Here is an 18,346-nt window from a genome sequence, read left to right on the forward strand (position 1 = left end):
GACCCGGGGCCCCTGGACCCGGGTCGCCACCGCCGCCGCCACCCAGACACTTTTAAAGGAGAAAAAAAAAAAGATCTGCGTGATTGTGACCTTAAGAAAATCCGCTCCACCTTCTCGGCGGCTGGTTTTGATAAAGGAATTGAGTTTGTGTGTCTGTGGGTGCGCCCCAGCCCCCCCCCCCCCCGACCCGCCCATGTGACGCCAACATCAAGAATCCGTGTAAATACTTGATTTTCTTTTATATATATGTATAGCTGACTAGTGTCCTCTTTCAAAGGTTGCTTTTTCTGCCGGTTGGCGGCGTTTTTGGAGTTCCGGCGCCGCCCGGAGGTTGTTTTTCTGTGTGTCCGCGTTGGACGTTGTGACTGAGAGCAATACCGACACCCCCGGTTCTATTATGACCCGTAATTAGAAATAAAAAGCTCCTGGTAGCAGATCACATGACCGGCGTCTTATTTCCAGCACAGGTGTCTTCTGGACCTCCGCAGCCGCATCGGAACCATTTAAATATCTGTATAGAACATTAATATCGCTCATGTTGATCTGGGGGCCCGTTTGGCTGCAGGACCGGACCAGAATCCCACTTTTCCAAAAAAAAAAAGTTTTTTTGATTCCGGCGGATTGTGTTCTATTTCCTGTCCTGTGTAAAATATCTTATACAAAGCTGATGTATTTTTTTAGATACAGCTCGGGCTTATATGAAAGGGAATGAAAGCTATAACAGTTTTTACAGGAGTGAGCGCGGTGAGCAATATTTCCTTTTTCTTTTGGATAAAAGTTGTGCTTCGGACCGGTAGCATAGGTTTCTTCCTTGTGTTAGATAGGTGCCTTATTGCATGCTCTGTAGAGGAAAAAAAAAGTATGCCAAGCTGTACCTGGAAAAAAAAATAGGGCTTTTTGTTCTTATCCATATTAACTTACCCTACATTTTTAATTTGATGTCACTTTCTTTTATTTTTCCCTCTTTTTTTGGCTTTATGTATATTACATTGTGTTTACACTGTTACGACCATAATGTTTATTCCTTCATTTTTGTCAACGGCCTCGCAGTAGAAAGTGTAACTGATCCATATGAGCTTCTCTGTACCACCTTCCCAGTTTGAGTGGCACACTATGGAAAAATAAAGGTTGTTGACTCTCGTGGTGGTTCTGGATCTCGCCGTTCTTGTGGGGACATTGTGGTTGTGTTGCTTCCCCGGTGTCCCCACAAGGTGTCGCCATTTTACAGGTTATGAGCGGAGGTCAAAGATGTTTTCTGGTGTGAGGAGTGCTTTGCTGTGGAAATGTGAGGGACTGCATTCACTGCTGGGACGCAGCCTGGTGTGCACGGAAAAGATCATGTGCCAGTGATTTTATATAAGTTTAGGCACCTTGACTGAAAATACATAACTTTTATTAGTGGTAAATGTTACATGGGGTTAAAGAAATGCGAGATGTTATGACAGGGAATGCTAGTACATGAAATGTGCAACGTGCACATTTTTAGTCTATAAAAACATTTTCTTAGCACAGAACAGGGTGGTGAATGCAAAAATCAGACATTTTAAAATTATATACATGTGTACACGTTTCCCTCTTGTAGCAGCGGACATCACCAGAGGAGCCCTCGGCTGCTATACGTTCATGACGGGCGTTAGCTGGAGCAGCGAGCTCTGTGGTCGCATGGTGCTGCTCTTGGAATGGAGTTTCTCCAGGTTTTGTAGAAAGCCCCTCCTCTTCAGCCCCTCCAGGATGACCGTGTTGCTGGACGTCAGGCTGATGCGCGTCCTGTGGAGACATGAGGGTCACGTATGGTTAATATGCGTCTATAAACACGCCGCCGGACCAATGCGATGGTATTTCTACCACCCACAGGGGTCCACAGCCAGTTCAATGTCAAACGGTGTCTTTTCTTCCTTTGATTATAATGCGAGGACTTAAGTGTTGCACTGCAATTATACCCAATTATCAAAATGGCTCCCTTCTGTGCAAACATTCGCTGCTATAAATGGTCACAAGGCGTTTGCTCAGCTTTATTTCACTTAAAAAGAAAAGGGGAAGCGGGAGCGAGGTCAACCGCAGACGTTCCGGCATGATGTTTCTCTTGCCTTTTATCTTAAGGATGAAGGGAGCTGGTGGACGCTCACAGAGCTAAAGAATCAAGCACTGATCTAAGGAAAGTCAGATTTCTATTCAGGAGATTAGGAGCATTCTTTAGCTAGCAAGAGTCCAAGAATCGAGGCTTTTAAGGAGACACCCGGGGCAACACTATCTTCTGACAGCTACAAAGAGAATCACCCACCGAGGAGAATCGATACCGCTGTCTCCAGTTAGGCTCCGGTTCTCCGTTTCTCCAGCCTCTGATCTAATGGCTCCAGTAGGTTTACCCGGAGGCGCTCCGTGACTCCGAGGAGCACATGTTCCATGGAATCCGTCGCCTTGCTCCATCTTCATTTCAGCCTCCCACTGAACAGACTCGCTGTCCCCCTCGTCGGCGGACTTGCGGACGGTGTCGGCGTCCGAGTCCATCTCGCTGGTGTGACAGTAGTCAAAGATGCTGCTGTCTGCAACGTCAGACGGGTCGGCGCCATTCAAATCGAGGTTGGCCTCGGCTTGTCTTTCCCCCTGGACCGACGAGCACGACCTGAGGTTGGAGTCACTCCGAGACCCCGGGGACCTGGTCTTTTGGGCTTGGGGACCAAGTTTCCAGCTACTGTCGCCACTTCTGGGGGGACTGAAGGAAGCTTTGGTCTGCACTGCAGGACAACTCAGGTCTTTGAACGCAGCATCCCTGAATTTCAGAACAGAGGTAACACGTGCTTTGGGAAAGTTCTGGTTGTAACACCTTACAAGGGGTTCGTTGTTTTTGGAAGACGTCCGTTGACCTGGACACCTTGATACACCTGCAGGGGCCAGTTTTGTCACGTCAATTAGGTCCTCTTCATTCAGACACAGGGAGCTGCAGGCATCCTCATCTTCCTGCTCATCTCCCCTCTGATAGAGCCGGCAGTCGTCCTCGAGTAAGCCCTCGGTGTCCATCGAGGTTAGACTGTCCGGTTGTTCCTTGGGGTTTAGGGGGTTCAGTTTGGCACCAATGGTGACGGGTCTAAGCTCTTCCTGTTCCTGCATGACGTTTTCACAAGCGTACCGCTGTGAGCAAAGCTGGTCAGGGATCTGAACCTTGTCCCGCAGTGGACTGGGGAGTCTGACAGAGTGTTCCCACTGTAAGGGTTTGGGACAGGGTGCTGTGGGGTCAGATGGGAGGCTCATCGTGGGCTCAGCAATAGTTGGACGGTGGTTGTACTCTGCTCCCAGGACACTTCCATTTTTGCCTTGTCCCTCCTGGTCCTTTCCCTCTCTCTGCTGTCGGATCTTATCAGCGATCCGCAGTGTGCTGTTCTGCGGGTAAGCTGAGCTGTAGTCAGGAGGAAGCTCTCTGGGGGGTTTCATATCTGCTTGGAGATCGTCAACCGCAAGGTCTCTTTTCGGCGCATTGTTGGACCCGTCTTCAGATGTGGGAGACTTCGTTGCATGCTCTCCGTCTCCCGCGATGGATTTGGCCTGATGTGGGTCCCAGGATTTGGAGCGGTAACCAGTTCGCTGCTTCTTTCCTATTCCCGAGACGCCGGCCTCCTTTACTTCTAGCCTTCTGTGCTCTCTGGTGATCATTCGGGGAATATTGATTTCAGGTTCCTTCACTGGGTGAGTCTGGAAAGGGTTTTCAATGCGTTTCTTATAAAGAGATTTTTCCTCCATAGCTCCACATTCTTCCACTCGATCCGGTTCATCAATGGGGATTTCCACTCTGAGCCGCCCTGGGATTAAATCTTCCTTCGCTAGATAATCATCCGGACATATGGGAGCCTTATTTTTAACCTCCTTTTCCTTTTGCTTGACTCGGGAGGAATGGGCCCTCCTCCTGCTGCGAGACGTCTTGTGAGCAACTCGTTTTCCTGCCTTGGACGAGTGATGATGCCTGGATCTCGAGTATGTCAAAATCTCTGTGGACATTCCCTTGTCCACCCCCTTTTCTGAATGATCCAGACCCTTGTCCAACACTCTGTCCATCCCTCTGTCCCTCCGCTCCTCCAGCTTCTTCATTAGGACGGTGTGCCGCGTCAGGTTGTCCACCGTCAGTTCGGGGTTGATGCGTTTGATGATGGCGTGCTCCAGGTCGCGGGGTAAATTGTTCAGGTCTTCCTCGTCCCTCACCGGCCACTCCTCCGGAGGAAACTGGGCTGAAAAGGAAGCATATTCCTTCCTTGGCTTCTCTTTTTTAGCTCCATTCCTCCAGAAAAGACTCAGACCGAATTTTCTGCCCGATTTGTTGTCTTTTTCCTTGCGGGCAGTCGCGTTGGTTGTGGCCGTCGTCTTGCTGACCTCGCTCGCCTGGTAATCTGCCGCTGTAGACGTGGACTGGTGCTGTACGCTGGGCTTGTGGTCGACCGGCCGGGGCCACTTTATGCTCCTTCCCGTGCATTCGCTTACAGAAACAGACACAGAATTCTGCTCTGGCACCGGCGAGGGAGGAAGGGCAGCCGGTAGAACAGCGGGGGTGATATTACTGGATGTTTGTTGGGAGTTGAAGCAGCTGCAGGACTTGCAGTGCGCCACCGGGAGTGACGGAGAGCTGTCAACGCACGTATCATTGCTCAGCAGGTAGGTAATCGGAGGAGGTGAGGGCGGCTCGTCAGTTGAGCCAAAAGTCCACCAGTTCTTCTCTCGGACCATGTTGTTGGTGATGAAGTACGTCTGAGGCGTCACGATGAAGTAGCCCTCGCCCGTGTGGTAGATTTTGCGCTCCTTGATAAGAGTGCCGAGAGCGTTGTAGAGGATGTCCTGACTGGGAATCGTTATTCCTGAAATGCGAAGAGAAAAAAGGCTAAAGCATTCTGGGCCATTTAACATACGGTAGTACCGGAACCAACAGCGTTGAGGTGGATCACCTGGGTGAGCTTTGCTCATGTAACTGACGAGTGCTTCCTGGCTGACGGTGATGTCGGCGGCGTTCATGTCTGAGATGACGGAGCAGAGCACCTCGGCCAGGGGGATGAACTGGGACTGGGGCACAGGGGACATCTGGACGGGGGACAGGTCACCTGAAACACACACGGTGGGATTATTGCACAAAACAGGTGCGGCGCACACAAACACACCTGGGTTAGGGCGGTTTGGCATTCCTCCACCCCCCCCACCCCCCAACCACCATCTAGACGGTGGTCCGTTTGTGTGAGTTATGTTTACCTGCCTGGCTGCTTCTGGAATTCCATCAGTGGTGGGACAGACCACGGAATTCCATCACTCCCACAGAAATAACCACAGGTCTGCCGGCCGGGCCCTATCATATTTCTTGCCCCCCCTCCCCCCAAACCAACCCCACCATGCAACCCTACACATGTAAGAGACAGACGTGTGGGAAAACCTCAGAAGAAAAAGAACCGGAGAGGGTAAATCCAGTCAGCGCCGTCCCAAAACTCGTGTTTAGGTGAATTATTCCAAATGTTTATTTTCGAACATCAGCATTCCGGGGCCCCAGGTTTGGGTTTTAGCTCAAATCTTTGTAGGTTTTGATGAAACGGTCGAGGCTCCGTGGAAGCTGTGATGTGGTTGCGGTTCAGGACGAGAAGGAGGACGAGGATTCCTGCTGCCGTGCCGCCTGCCAGCTGCATTCCTCGGAATGCATCACATGGCCGCAAGTTCATTACTCACAGCACAAAAACAAATGTATGGTTTTATTCCCAACTGGCACGGCCCGCTTCTGGACCGAGCGGGTCCCTGGGATGATTAGAGGCAACTCCCTCACCTAGAGGTCTGGAAAATCGGTTTTAGCTCATCAACAACAATGCAAAGACTTTAATAAGTGAAAGATGGGAGAGAACCGGGCCTAACGTTAGCATATGCGCCGCACATGAGACATGTTCGGGTGCCAGCAGCAAGGCTGTGTAGAAACGCACGCTTTCGGCTCCAACATATGCATCTGTGACGGCGAATGATTCTCCTCTCAACGCCCGGGCCTTCGGTGACAGCGCCACGGCTCGCACATGATGTAAACTAAACATTTACGACCCTCACGCTTGAACCACTTGGGTCCGAGGCAGCGAAAATAAACAGCCGATCAAATCTCCGCCGCGCTTGAGCGTGACGGAACACATATGTGCGCGCCACACCCGCTCATACATCCATGCTAGCCTGCAAATGACTCCTACATGTGGAAGAAAGACATAAGTCTTCGTAAAGATTGCGCTAAATTCATCGTTACGCGTAGTTTGGCCAGTATTTCACAGTCAACTGCCAAAGAAAGATCCCAGTCTTCCCAGATTGAGCTTACAAAGAGGGCTAAAGTTGAGAATGAGGCCACATCTCAACAGTTAATTGAGTTTAGGTCGTAATAAATGAAATAAATTCCTCTCCATATCATTCAAGCTAACTTAAAGGTGAACTTGTGCACCAGGCGGAGCACAGAGGAGCGTTCTGTGCTCATCTGATTGCTGATTCTTTTAGGTTGAACAGAAAACGATCTTATCCCCTCCAACAGGAGTGTTCTAAGAGGATGTGGTCTGACTGCCCCCCCCCCCCCCCCCTTCCTCCACCTCTGAGGACATTATTTAGACCAAACTCGGGTCCTCAATAACACAGAATTAGAACAGCTGAGTTGGTGCTCCATTGTTGCTAACTTCCCTGAGGAAATGCCAGAGCAGAGGGACGGGGGGGCGCTCTCCATCCGTCTTGTTCGAACCTCTGCCTCCTCAGCATTAAACGTCCCCCCAGAGCAAAAGAGGGTCGCAATCAAACGACCTCCGACGCCTCCACGGGGTCCATTTGTCCTGTTGCAGAGGTTCTGAAAGGGGATCGGAGTTTATGGAGCCCAACATTAGCAGGCGTGACTGGCGCTCTGGTCTCTTCTCCAGGGGGAACAGACCTCTGTGTCTTTGTAATCCAAGACCGGGACGTGACTTTACACTCATTGTCTCCGCACAAATAACCCCACGGGTGCCATGGCAACCCCGGCGGCCACGGTCACAACAGGGAGGGGAGGACGGAGCAGCTGTAGAGTCAAACTGGAGAGGAGTTTTGGTTCTGGTGGCAATGCGAAACATAACGACATAAACGCTGCAGCGAGCCAGACTGCTGTAAAGGAATAACGTCTCCCGGTGGACGGAGAATCTCCCCCGGGACCCCTGAGGCGGCGCCGCTGATGGCTGCCACATGTTCCGGGGTTCCACATGAGTCCAATTTCATATGTGATTGCATTAACTTAGCGCTCAGCCTGGGGACGTCTGGGCCGGAGTTGCTGCACGTTCACCCCCGCCGGCGGCGAGATGGGCGGGGCTTCGCGGTTTCGGTGACAGGATTCACGTACGGGATCGTGTATCCAAGGATTTGGATCAGAAACTGACAAATATCGACACCGAATTTTGCCCTTGACCTCGCGCAGTCATGTTCCAACGGATTAAAAGCATTACTAAAGCTCCCCCACAAGCACACACACACACACACACACACACACACCATCTTATCTCATACTAGTATCGTCTAATCTTTTAGGCTCCAGCGAGCGAGCAGACTAATCTTCTCTCTCCCTCATTAAGGACACACTGTATGGTATTCAGCACCAACTCCAGACCTGCCCCCCCACCTACACACAGACCCCCCCCCACACACACACACACACACACACACACTCCCAGAAGCTGTGACGGAGCAAAGATCCCGAATGACAATGTCAAACATTCACAGCGTACAGATCTGGTGTGATGGGTGGAGGAACCAGCTGGGATTTATGTCCCGCCCCTCCTCCCGGTTCCCCACAACCACTTCCCTTTGTTTCGAGGCGTTCTGGTCCGATGGGCCTGCTGACCCGGCCCTCGTGTTTCTCAGCTTCGCCTTTTACAAGAAGTTGAGCGTTGACCTCCAAAAAAACAGACAGACGTGGGCGTTGCAGAGAAATGGCCCAATAAAGCGAGTGAAAAGCTCCCTTTAGAGGGCAGCAAGAGCCCAAACCCTTCCCAATCAGCACCAGTACCCCTCAGCACCGGTGCAAGCTGCTGTACAACTGTTTAAGAGGGAAACGGTCTCAGGATCGACTGCTGATTCACAGCGACGTTTATTGACCCGCGACCATGAAAACCTGCAGGACCTGAAGACACCAGTTAAATATTCAACCACCAGTTAAATATTAAAGCGAGGTGACAGTAAAGTGGACCGTGCGGCTCCTCTGGCCCCAAAAGCTTGACAGCCTTGAAGGCAACAACTGTGGTTCCGATGATAAACGCGTTCCACCGGTAATGGATCGCCCGTTCCTGTGACACAGGAAGTGCACCTGTGCAGGTGTTTGGCAGAGCAAGATAAAAGGACTGTATTTTAGCCTCAGGTGCTCCACGTAACACGATAGCAGCTGTAGGAAACAGGCTAAAGAGCAGCTTCATTCACTCCCACCTCAGGTTTAATGGGCTCTGGGCCCGGCGGATCTGGCTCTCGTTTGCCTCCGTGGACGTGAACCCCACGCTGTGCTACATCGGTGTCGCCTCCAGATGGCAAGTCCAGGCGATTTAAAGGCGACCCATAAAACCCGTAATACCCGTTTGATCTTAAAAGGCCGTTCTGTCGGACCGCAGCAAAAATGAGGGACGAGCAGGAGGATTAACGTGCTAACGCAAGTGTTACCATCTCAGCTGAGACAACCGGACCGGCGTTCTCCAAGGATCGGTATTAGGCCCACTATCGTTATTATTTGGCCCCTTCACAAATCGTATATTTTACATATTTACAAAAAAAAAATCCCTTGTTTTTATATGTTTGCAACAAAATGGAATAAACAAAAGTTTCTAGTTTGGCACCGTTAAAGCTGCGAACGGTGCTAAAGAAGTAGCGGCTAGTCAAAGTTGAGGATAAATTGTATTTATCCCAAATTCCTAGAAGGTAATTGTGGTTCCAAACGCAGCTCCTACAATCACCTGCAGCATAAGGTTGCATTTTTGTTTTGTTCTGTTTGCATCGTGCACGGCAATTAACCCATACTGGTACAATGCTAGCTTGCTGCGTACTAGCTTACACTTCCAGTCCCTTAACATCAACAGGATGAATGGTCACACTGGATATGGTTCTTGGAAAAGCTCCCAAAAGCTCCGTCTACCTTCCCAAACATGCTCGGTCAGAAGTGGATATCAATCCCAATCAGAGTTTTTTAGCTAATTATCTCAACAACTCAATAAAACTGGAAAGACGAAGGACTGTTTTTCCTCTCCAGGTGTTCTTGCCTCGCTCCACCTACGTGCACAGCCTTCTGAAGCGGATCCGTTCCCCTTAATCAGGCTGATGGCGCTCATTGGTTGCAGATGACGCTCATTTCCGCCAGTTAACCAACCTCAAGGTGCAGCAGATCCTCGTGTTTGTTGTCTCAGTCCTAAAGCTCCCGTGGAAGTCTGCCATACGATCCATCACTTCTAATGCGTCTGGCTCTGCTGAAAGTATTACTTCATCCTTCAAATACTGTAAAAACGCGCTAAATGTAGCAAAGAAAACATCCCGTCAGGAAACTGAGCGGATAATAAAGTCAAATTTAATCGATTTGCCGTCAAGTCATTTGTCTGACCTGAGTGCGGATGAGGAATAATCCCCAACTTTAGCAGCCACTGACAGGTTGTGTAAGATCAGGGCTTCAAGAAAATCCCTCTAAATGTTTTCTTTGGCGCGGGTCGGGCCCGATATCTGGGCTAATAAAGAGACCGACGGGCCCGATTTGCACTGATCGCTCTTCCTCTCCAACGGGAAGGATGTGACCGAGCAATAGATCTGCAGAACAACGTGCGCGCACACATGCACATCCTCTCAGCTGGTGTCGGTCGTGACTTCCTCTGAACTGAGCTTTAAATGCAGGAAAATGCAAATGCAGGAAACTAATCGTTGCTAAAGGGTGTTAGCATCCGAATAAGGTTGGCGAAGTTAATCGTAAAATCGTAAACGTAAATGGTGACAGGAGGTTCGACTCGGTTTAATTGAGGTAAGTCGCAGTGCTGCTGCTTCAGGAATTTACTCGTGGGAGTACAGAAGCTGAACCGACCATTTAGCGACGAACACCTGGATATGGTATCGGTGCACGATGGTCTTGTCCTGCTAACAAACCTTCTGAAGCCGGCGGGGCCAAAGGTGGCTTGTTATAGCCAGAAGGTTGTAACCTTTGACCCTTTGCTGCTTAGTTAGGGCAGGGTGGTCCATTTAAACCTGAAAAGACTCAGCGAGGGGTGTCTTGGTTAATAAGCTAACATCTGGAGGCGTTATGACCATTAGCGCAGGGCTTGGGGACTTGAACCACCCCCCTCCTGTGAAAGGAGACACTGGGAGTGTTAAGAAACAACACTCGACAAGTGAAATGGGTCAAAAGAGCCGATCTGAGGCTCTTCTCAGCCGATGGCGCTCAGAAAACGATCTCAAAAGTAAATGGAGTATTTCAGGAATGCCCAACCATCTGATGGTATGGCGAGGTAAATAAAACGCGCTGTTGGAGGAGGAAACTTGGCTGACAGAGTGAGCATAGCTCTGCTGTGGGAAAGCACACAGGAGGGGACCCAGGGTCCAGTACGGTCCGCCCCGGCCGAGCAGGGGGGCCCGTGGATGAGGGCCTGTGTTTGAAGGATACAGGACACCTCATTACAACAGCGGCCAACTTCGTATAAATGTTTTAGCTGGTGGTTGCGCGCTAGTTTCTGCCACAGAGACGGCAGAAACTAAATAATGCAGAACCAGTTAACTGCCATTACGAACCCTCCGGTCAGGAAGATTTTTACGAATTTTACCGCATTTCAGACTTGTTGGGCTCAAAAACACTGAGAGTGCTATGCCTTTGTGAGCTAAAGCTAACAGGTTTATGCTAGCACAAAGGGCCAGGACGGCCGCAGGCCTCCGTCACCAGCAGATCAGACCAGATTTTTCATCAAGATCTTTCAGCCTCAAAACCTCAGCGGCTCCCCAACTTCAATGCAACATCGACAGAAATACTCGAAAAAATACGCCTCCGCGCCTCTCAGCGGTGGGTTCAAGGGCTAAGTTAAGAGTTTGGGCTGCGTGTTTCGCGTTGCCTCCAGGGTTTCTGTTGTGACAGCTAATCACCTCCAGAAGCCCAGCAGGGTGCGAACCTGCTCCACGCAAAGTCAACACGCTACGAGAAAGTAAATCTACAGCTTTGGGGGAACATGACGTCTCAAATCCAGAGACCCTGCAGAAAGATAAATACAGCCGCGTCTGTTATCAGGAACAGATGCTAAAACGCTCTCCTCTTCCTCAGATATTGCGTTCCCAGCAGGTTCGCCGAGCCGAGATGGTCATTGCCGGGATGTCCCGCTCCTAAGGGGGGGGGGTTTGGGGGGGGGGGTGAAGAGGAAAGTTGGGAAACACCCTGAAGAGACGCTGGAGCTAAGACGAGGAGGTCGACCGCGGTGCCAGTGGGGCCCGTTCATTCCTCACCTGTGTGTTTACCCCAGTCAACCCGGGGCCACAGTCCTCCCCCCTCCCGCAGGAACCCCCCCCCCCCCCACCACCACCCAGGAGGAAGAGCCCAGATTCATCTAACGGACGGCGTCTGGAGGCACCACCGATGAAGTCCTTCCTTCTTGCTAAACTTGTACGGGGGCCACGTCCTCGACCCCGAGACAGGAAGCAGCGACCGTTTGAAACCCCCTCCAGCCTGTAACTCACAACATGTCGGCACCGCCGCTGACATATTTATACCGGAGCAGCGTCGGGCCCTTCGGGTCGGTACCTGACATCACTCTCTCGGCCCCTCGCTGTCTTTGAAACGCGGGGACGTAAATCCCGGCTAACGAGAAGACAGGAGGGGGAGGGGGGCGCTGCTGGGACGCCGCCCGTCTCCACTCGCCTCGGCTCCAGCATCACTTTTCGCCTCTTTGTGTTGACTTACAGCCAGAAAAGTGTCTCCCAGCAGGATGGTATGTCAACCCCCCCCCCCACACACACACACACACACACACATCTCCCCTTGTGTGGTCCCTTCCCACCCGTCCAGAATCACATTCCGCCCTGTCCTGGCCCGTGCACTGCTGGATCTGACTGACTGACAGCGAGGGGGCGGGTGAAGCGTCCCGCCAACGGGAACCCGTCCCGGGCACCAAACTTTGGACTCCCACCCTTGTTTTCCTCCTGCTGCCGATCCCGTGTGCGGGGGCCACCTGACGGCGAACGCTGTCATTAGATCTGAGAGCCACCCGAGGCCCGGCCCGGCCCGGCCCGTCTCCCCCCCGAGCTGTCAAACATGTCCAGCCTATGAGATCATTCTATAGGAGCCTCCATGAGGTTCCCATTCCCCGTTTCTGCCCCGCTCATCTGACGAGAAGCAGAGAAGTGGAAACGATTAGATGCAATTAGACACAACTTTGTTAGACTGGGGGCAATAAAGGGACCCTTAACACCCCCCCCCCCCCACCCCACACACACACACACACACACACACCATGGGAGCCATTTAACAATGAAACAGCTGATGTTTAAGGTCCTCCTGAACCGCAGTTCACGTTGCCAACGCCTGGGAGACGTCTGCATTGTTGACACCAGGTTTAGCAGTAAAACTCCCCAGGAGGGTGGGGTGGGGGGGGCAGCTCCTGTTCTCCACACTTTAATGCTTTCACACCTCTCTGCCACTGTGGTAAACACACGCTGGGCCCCCCCAAGAAGCTCTTCATCACTTTTTGCGCTACTTCAGCCTCTTTGCTCAGTGTTCTGACGTTAAGACCCGTAGTTTAGTAGTTTTACGCGTGACACGGCTCGCGCCAGCTGCTGGGACCTACCGACGGCTTTGATGGTGAATCCCTTTGGTGAGCGCAGCGCTCTGCGCATCCACGCCTCTCTCAGCACCTCCAGGTTGTTGGCGTTGCCCTGGATGAAAAGCACCGTGTTTTCCATCCATCCCTGAAATTGCACCTCGGCCATGGCCTTAATCAGCCTCTTATTCCAGAAGCTCCGCAGGTTCTGCGCCTTGAAGTCGGCGAAGACCTCCCGCCCGCCGCCGCCGCCGCCGCCGGTGGCGTCGCGCACACTCTCCTCGTCCGGGCCGAGGACGACGGCGAGCGCGGCGGCGGAGAGCTGGACGAGCCGCTGCTGGGGAGACATTTCTGTCCACATTCACCGCTCCTTAAGAGACACTTCTCCTCCCTGGAATCCGCAGGAAACGGGGAGTGCTGCCACGCATTCCTCCGGCGCGCACCCTGAGCGAACACGACGCGTCCGGAGCGACCGCTTGGTTTCTCTGCGCTCCCAGGGAAACCAGAGGAGGAGGGGGGAGGAGAAGGGGGCGGACGAGGGTCCGCCGGGTCCCGCAGGTAGACCTCCCACTGTCTGCTGGCCCCGCCCACTGGGCTGCTTAGGTGCCTCAGAGAATCGCCTCACTTTGTGCCGTGTGCCCCAAAAGATCCGGTTTCCAGCCGCGGACCTTCCTGAAACTGTCTGGAAGAGCAGAGAAATCACGTGAAATCACCCAAATCAGCAGAGACCCGCGATGCATTGTGGATGCTGTAAACTCTGACAGGAGAAAACTGAGGAGAGATTAGCTGTTCAACCAAATGAGAACCAGAACCAGGCCCACTTTTCACTGACATGGCAGCAGCCTGAAGCCCACTCAGGCAAACACCTCATATATCAGAGTCCTGGAGTGTGTGTGTGTGTGTGTGTGTGGGGGGGGGGGGGGGGGGGGGGGTTGGTATAAGTGTGTTATTAGACGCCGCACTGGGACAGGATATTGTGCTTCCTCCATACATGAAAAGAACCCATCACCTCCAGGGAGGGCGGGATGAATTATCTGGAGGCCGCGGCGAGGAACCAGAGTCAAGGGGGGAAAGTGAGAACCTGCAAAGATCCTGTGTGGGACCAGACCTCTGGGTCTGTTTGATTCCAGTTTAACGAGATTCCTGGTGGTTGAGTCTTAAACCCCTTTGATGAGTGGGAGGTTCGGACGTCTGGGACGATGCCGTTTCAGAGAGGTAATGACAGATTCGAGGCAAACGGGAGGCCAACACCAGAGGGCGGAAGTTTCGGCCTCCTCTCCGACGTCCCGGCTGTGATCGCTGCTCGTCGGGGGTTATTCACGCTGCGTCTCCCTAAAACTTGGACATTAAAGCGAACTGGCGCTAACGTGCTAACGTCGCGCGGAAGTTAGCAGGAAGTCGGCCGCCGTTGGGTGCATCGAACATCCCGTGGAGCCCATGACCTTCCCCCCAGTCTGGAGGTGAGGCTGATGACGAGGACTCAAACCTAGCACACGTACGCCCGCTTCTGTCCGTGCACGCTGCAGCTGCAGGGTCGTCTCAGCGGCCTCCGTGGGATCGCTGTATATTTTGAATATGATAATTTCACGGAACCACATGTTCGGAACCTAAAACCTCCGCGTGCAAACCTACACATCTGGTCCCACTATAGGTTCTTGGCTCTTGGGACACTGTCTAACTAAAACACCTCCAGGTCCCCCCCCCCCACCACCACACACACACACACACACACACACACTTCTTTTTTACTTCCATGCCAAGAGAGGATAGAAAAAAGCACAACCCTTGTCATCCATAAACCTCAGCAGGGGATGCATTAATTCAAATATGTGCGTCGGCGCATCGCCGAGTCCTTTCCGTGCGTGTAGGAGGGCGGAGCGCCTCGCCGGGAGGGCGGCGAGGAATTCATCTCCTGCCGAAAGGTCACGGCTGGCTCAGAGGTCAAGGCGAGGACGTTTGTCAGAATGCTAATTGCTAAAGAAGCAGCTGATTGGAATAATAAGCGTGAAGGAGAGAGAAAACGTCCAGATTTTCCCGGCGTTCCCCAAAATCAGCAACCGTTGCATCAACCTTCAAAGCCTTGGATCACGATCGTCCCTCCTCAAGGTGCGTTTTCCTATTTTTCTTTGTTTGTTTGCTTTGATCTCCGCCTGAGTGAACGTGTCCCAGCATCGGCGCCGCTCTGTGATTAGAACTTCACCATTTCAGCATCAGGGCGCAGATCAAACGAGGACCTGGCTGGAGCGTCTCTGCCCGTTTACTGCTGCCGTGCACGCACACGCACGCACGCACGCACGGCACAAACCAGCGCACGCGGGAGTCGAACCTGCAGGGACAACTCACTTTTCTCTTGGATGCGTGAGTCAGCGAGCAGCCAGACACACATAATGACAGGCGCGTTCCCATAAAACGGGATTATTTAAGTCTGGATTATGATTCCACGTTGCTTTAATAAGCAGGATGGAGACAAAATCCAGAAAAGCACTTAGATTCATACTCTGGGACGTTTTAACGAACCTGATTTAGGGGCACTTTGAGCTCTGGGAGGTATGTTAAAGCGGTGAGTGATGGCGTACACCCACATCCTTAGAAACCACACACACACTCACACACTCACACACACACACACACACACACACACACATAAAAGACATGGTGGAGATCACAGCCATGTGAGAGACGTCTGCAGCTTTGAGCCAGCGTGAGAGCGAAGGAGGGCCGGCTGCTACGGCCCGTGTGTCTGCACACGTCTGGGGTCACAGGTGAACGACTCTCAGCAGAGACACAGACAGGCAGAGGAGACCCGACTGTCTCTGTTTGCCTGCCGAGACGTCCTCCCCGCTGCCCGTGAGAAATGGTGGGCGGCAGACAAAATGAGCAAGATTGGAAACAGTTGTTGTGGGTAGAATCCTTTTTTTTTTCTCCCTGTGTCTTTATGTCCAAAACAGAGAGAATCCTAAAATGTTCAATGAACCAGACTATTCTGTAAAAACAACAAGTTCTAGTCTAAATGCTAATGTCAGCAAGCTAAATGCTAAAACTTTTTTAAGATGATGGATGGATTTCGGGTATTGTCATAAAACATAAATCATCACTGATTTGGTGGCACCCAGCATTGAATACCTGTCCGTAAGCCCCGCCCCCTTTTGGAAAGCTATTTTTTCCATCGTTGCATCCACACGTGAGGTTCTGCTTTATAAGTGAAGAAATTAGCACCAAAAATGTTTTTTTGTTGTTTAGTAGCAGAAGTGAGAGATTACGCTTACTGTGGGTTAGCATTAGCGCTACAGTGCTAGCACCCCTGGAGGGGGACCTGCGTCTCTATTTATAATATAAGTGTCCTCAACCAACAACAGAATCGGATCCTGGATTGAGGGAATGTTAGAAGTCGAAGATAAATTGTGAGTCGTGGTGATTTTCATTGTTTTCCAGACATAAAGGTTTATACCCACATCCTGGGTGTCTGGAAAACCAGACTCTTGGTTTTGGACCTCCGGTGCCCTCAACTCAGATGACTGATTGGAGGATTTGGTCGACATCAAGGCAGTTTGGGCCTGTGATGTGTCACCTGCCACCAAATGAACATCGACCCCGCCGCCGCCGCCATTAAACCAGGATCTAAATGAGCGGCGCTTTGAGGCGATGGCGCTCTGCCCGAATGCCTTGATGCTAACTGGACATCAAAGGCTCGCTCGACATGCGAGCTTCATTAGCGCAGCGCACAGCAAGCAGGAGCGAAACACACACCCAGGAACACGCGCCCCCGTCGGGCCACGGGCAGATGTGGTGAACGGGCCCCTTTGAGGGGAGGGAAAGAATCCAGGAAACGCAGCCGCGTGCCGACTTCCTGATTAAAAGCTGCCGATTCAGAGGTTCCGTTTGAGTTACAGACATTTAAATGAGTCGTTGACCTCCTGACCCCGCACACCTGCAGTAACTGGTAGTTAGTTTAGCCACCGTTCACACACACACACACACACACACACACACACACACACACACACACACACACACACACACACACACACACACACAGTCTGGCCCCTCCAACAGTCCGGGACCCGCCAGTTGCCAGTGCAGTGTGTGTTTTGCTACTCAACGTGCGCCCTGAGGGGCGTGTGACCCGCGTTTGAGGCTGCGTGCGGTGCAGTTTCACAATGGAAATGTTTGCTTTTCCCAACGAGAGGCTGGCACCAGCGCGCCCGTGCGTGATTATGGTCTGGGGCGACATCTTGCTTCGTGGCGGGTGGATCTGCGCTGGGAAATGCGAAACAGGCCAATGAGACTCGGTGTCCTGTTGCCTCCGAAGGCCCCTCTGATGGCGACCGTGCTGGAGGGTCCTGGGCCGGAGGGCCTCCAGACGCAGGTTCAGGGGCGACGCCCACGTCAGAGGCGGCGTGGGGCGTTCTCACGCTGTAACACGGTATTCCCAAAGAAAGGCGTGTGAGAGGGAGATCACCTTACCCACAACTAGTTCAGCTCTGTGGAGAGGAAGCCGAGTTCCTGCCGTCCCAGCTGACCCGGGGACCCTTGGTGGGGGAGGGGTGGGGGTGTGGGGGGGGTCAAAGGAGCCACTCATGCATCTTACCTGGGGTATCAAAGAGGCCGCTGGGCTGGTGGAAGATGGCGGCGTGTAGAAAGTCTGATAAAAGGATCAGTTCCAGGAGAGAAGCCGCTGTCGTCTGAGGGACTAATCTGGATCCGACGGCCCGGGAACGACCTCGGCGCCGCCTCACGCAGCCAATCACGAACCAGGGATGAATGCAGAGCAGGTCCGCAGGTGAACCACAGTTCAGCAGCACTGCGGCGAAGATAAAAGGAGGTTTCGAGGTGATACAGGGTCCACGGCGCCGTGGCTTAAGCTGGGCCTGTGATGGGTGTGTGCGTGTGCGTGTGTGTGTGTGTGGGGGGGGGGGTTGAACATTTCAACAGGGTGCAAACACGACGGACTAATAAACTGCGGGACCAGAGTCGCCTCTTCTGCTCCACCCAGACTTCAGAGGTCCGATTACCATGAAAAGCAGGAATCTGCGGAGGGGCTGAACATGTTGACGCCATCAGTTAGCAAAGCAAACCCCCCCCCCGACCCGTTTAACTGCCCCCCTTCCCACCCCTGGAAACTGTGACCCTGCATTCAAACTGCCTGATTGTCACCAGACGGGCCTGAGAGCGCTTTGAGAGCAGGGACGGAGGTCCGGGGGGGCGGTGGCCCACAAAAGCCTTCTGTTGCAGCCTTGGGGTGGGGTTACCTGCCCCGCTCTGTGTGTGTGTGTGTGTGTGTGTGTGTGGGGGGGTCGGTCCGGCTGGAGACACGACGCTCCAGATGTTCTCATCTCCAAATAAAGGATTTTTCCATTCATTCACTTTTGTTGACTTGTTTTGAGAATGTAAACAGTCGCTGCTCGTCCCCGATGTTTCCTTCTGTCCATTTACTTTCCGATCTCCATCTGACGCGACCGACACTCGACTCCAGACCTTCCGACAGAGGACCACACCTCAAAAAAGGAACCATTTGTCCTCCAAATCCTCCACAGATGCTGGAGATGGAACAGAAGAATTCTGTATCAAACGAGTCCATTTGAACTCGTTTTTTGTGA

General features: G+C 52.4%; 1 protein-coding gene across 2 annotated transcripts; it reads right to left on the reverse strand.

Moving 5' to 3' along the window:
• Window positions 1-1,371: 1,371 nt before the first annotated feature.
• On the reverse strand, window positions 1,372-17,620 carry stox1 (storkhead box 1). Of its 2 annotated transcripts, XM_003964056.3 has the most exons (5): window positions 17,338-17,620; window positions 12,777-13,431; window positions 4,926-5,078; window positions 2,282-4,838; window positions 1,372-1,767 (listed from the first exon to the last, which is right to left on the reverse strand). In XM_003964056.3, exons 2-5 carry the CDS (start codon window positions 13,108-13,110, stop codon window positions 1,614-1,616), a joined length of 3,198 nt encoding a protein of 1,065 aa, XP_003964105.3. In that variant the 5' UTR covers window positions 13,111-13,431; window positions 17,338-17,620; the 3' UTR covers window positions 1,372-1,613. The 2 variants fall into 2 exon arrangements, with proteins under 2 accessions (XP_003964105.3, XP_011601618.2); XM_011603316.2 differs by lacking the exons at window positions 12,777-13,431; window positions 17,338-17,620 and adding an exon at window positions 5,224-5,324.
• Window positions 17,621-18,346: the final 726 nt, after the last annotated feature.

Source organism: Takifugu rubripes, chromosome 4 (genome assembly GCF_901000725.2).
Source record: "Takifugu rubripes chromosome 4, fTakRub1.2, whole genome shotgun sequence".
Classification (NCBI taxonomy): Eukaryota; Metazoa; Chordata; class Actinopteri; order Tetraodontiformes; family Tetraodontidae; genus Takifugu; species Takifugu rubripes.

Excerpts from the sequence above, each read along its gene's own strand:
- stox1 (XM_003964056.3), bottom strand. The coding sequence starts at position 13,110 with ATGTGGACAGAAATGTCTCCCCAGCAGCGGCTCGTCCAGCTCTCCGCC. Across the intron at positions 5,079-12,776 it reads ATTCACCATCAAAGCCGTCG|GTGACCTGTCCCCCGTCCAG; the intron begins GTAGGTCCCAGC and ends TGTGTGTTTCAG. Across the intron at positions 4,839-4,925 it reads CATGAGCAAAGCTCACCCAG|GAATAACGATTCCCAGTCAG; the intron begins GTGATCCACCTC and ends TTCGCATTTCAG.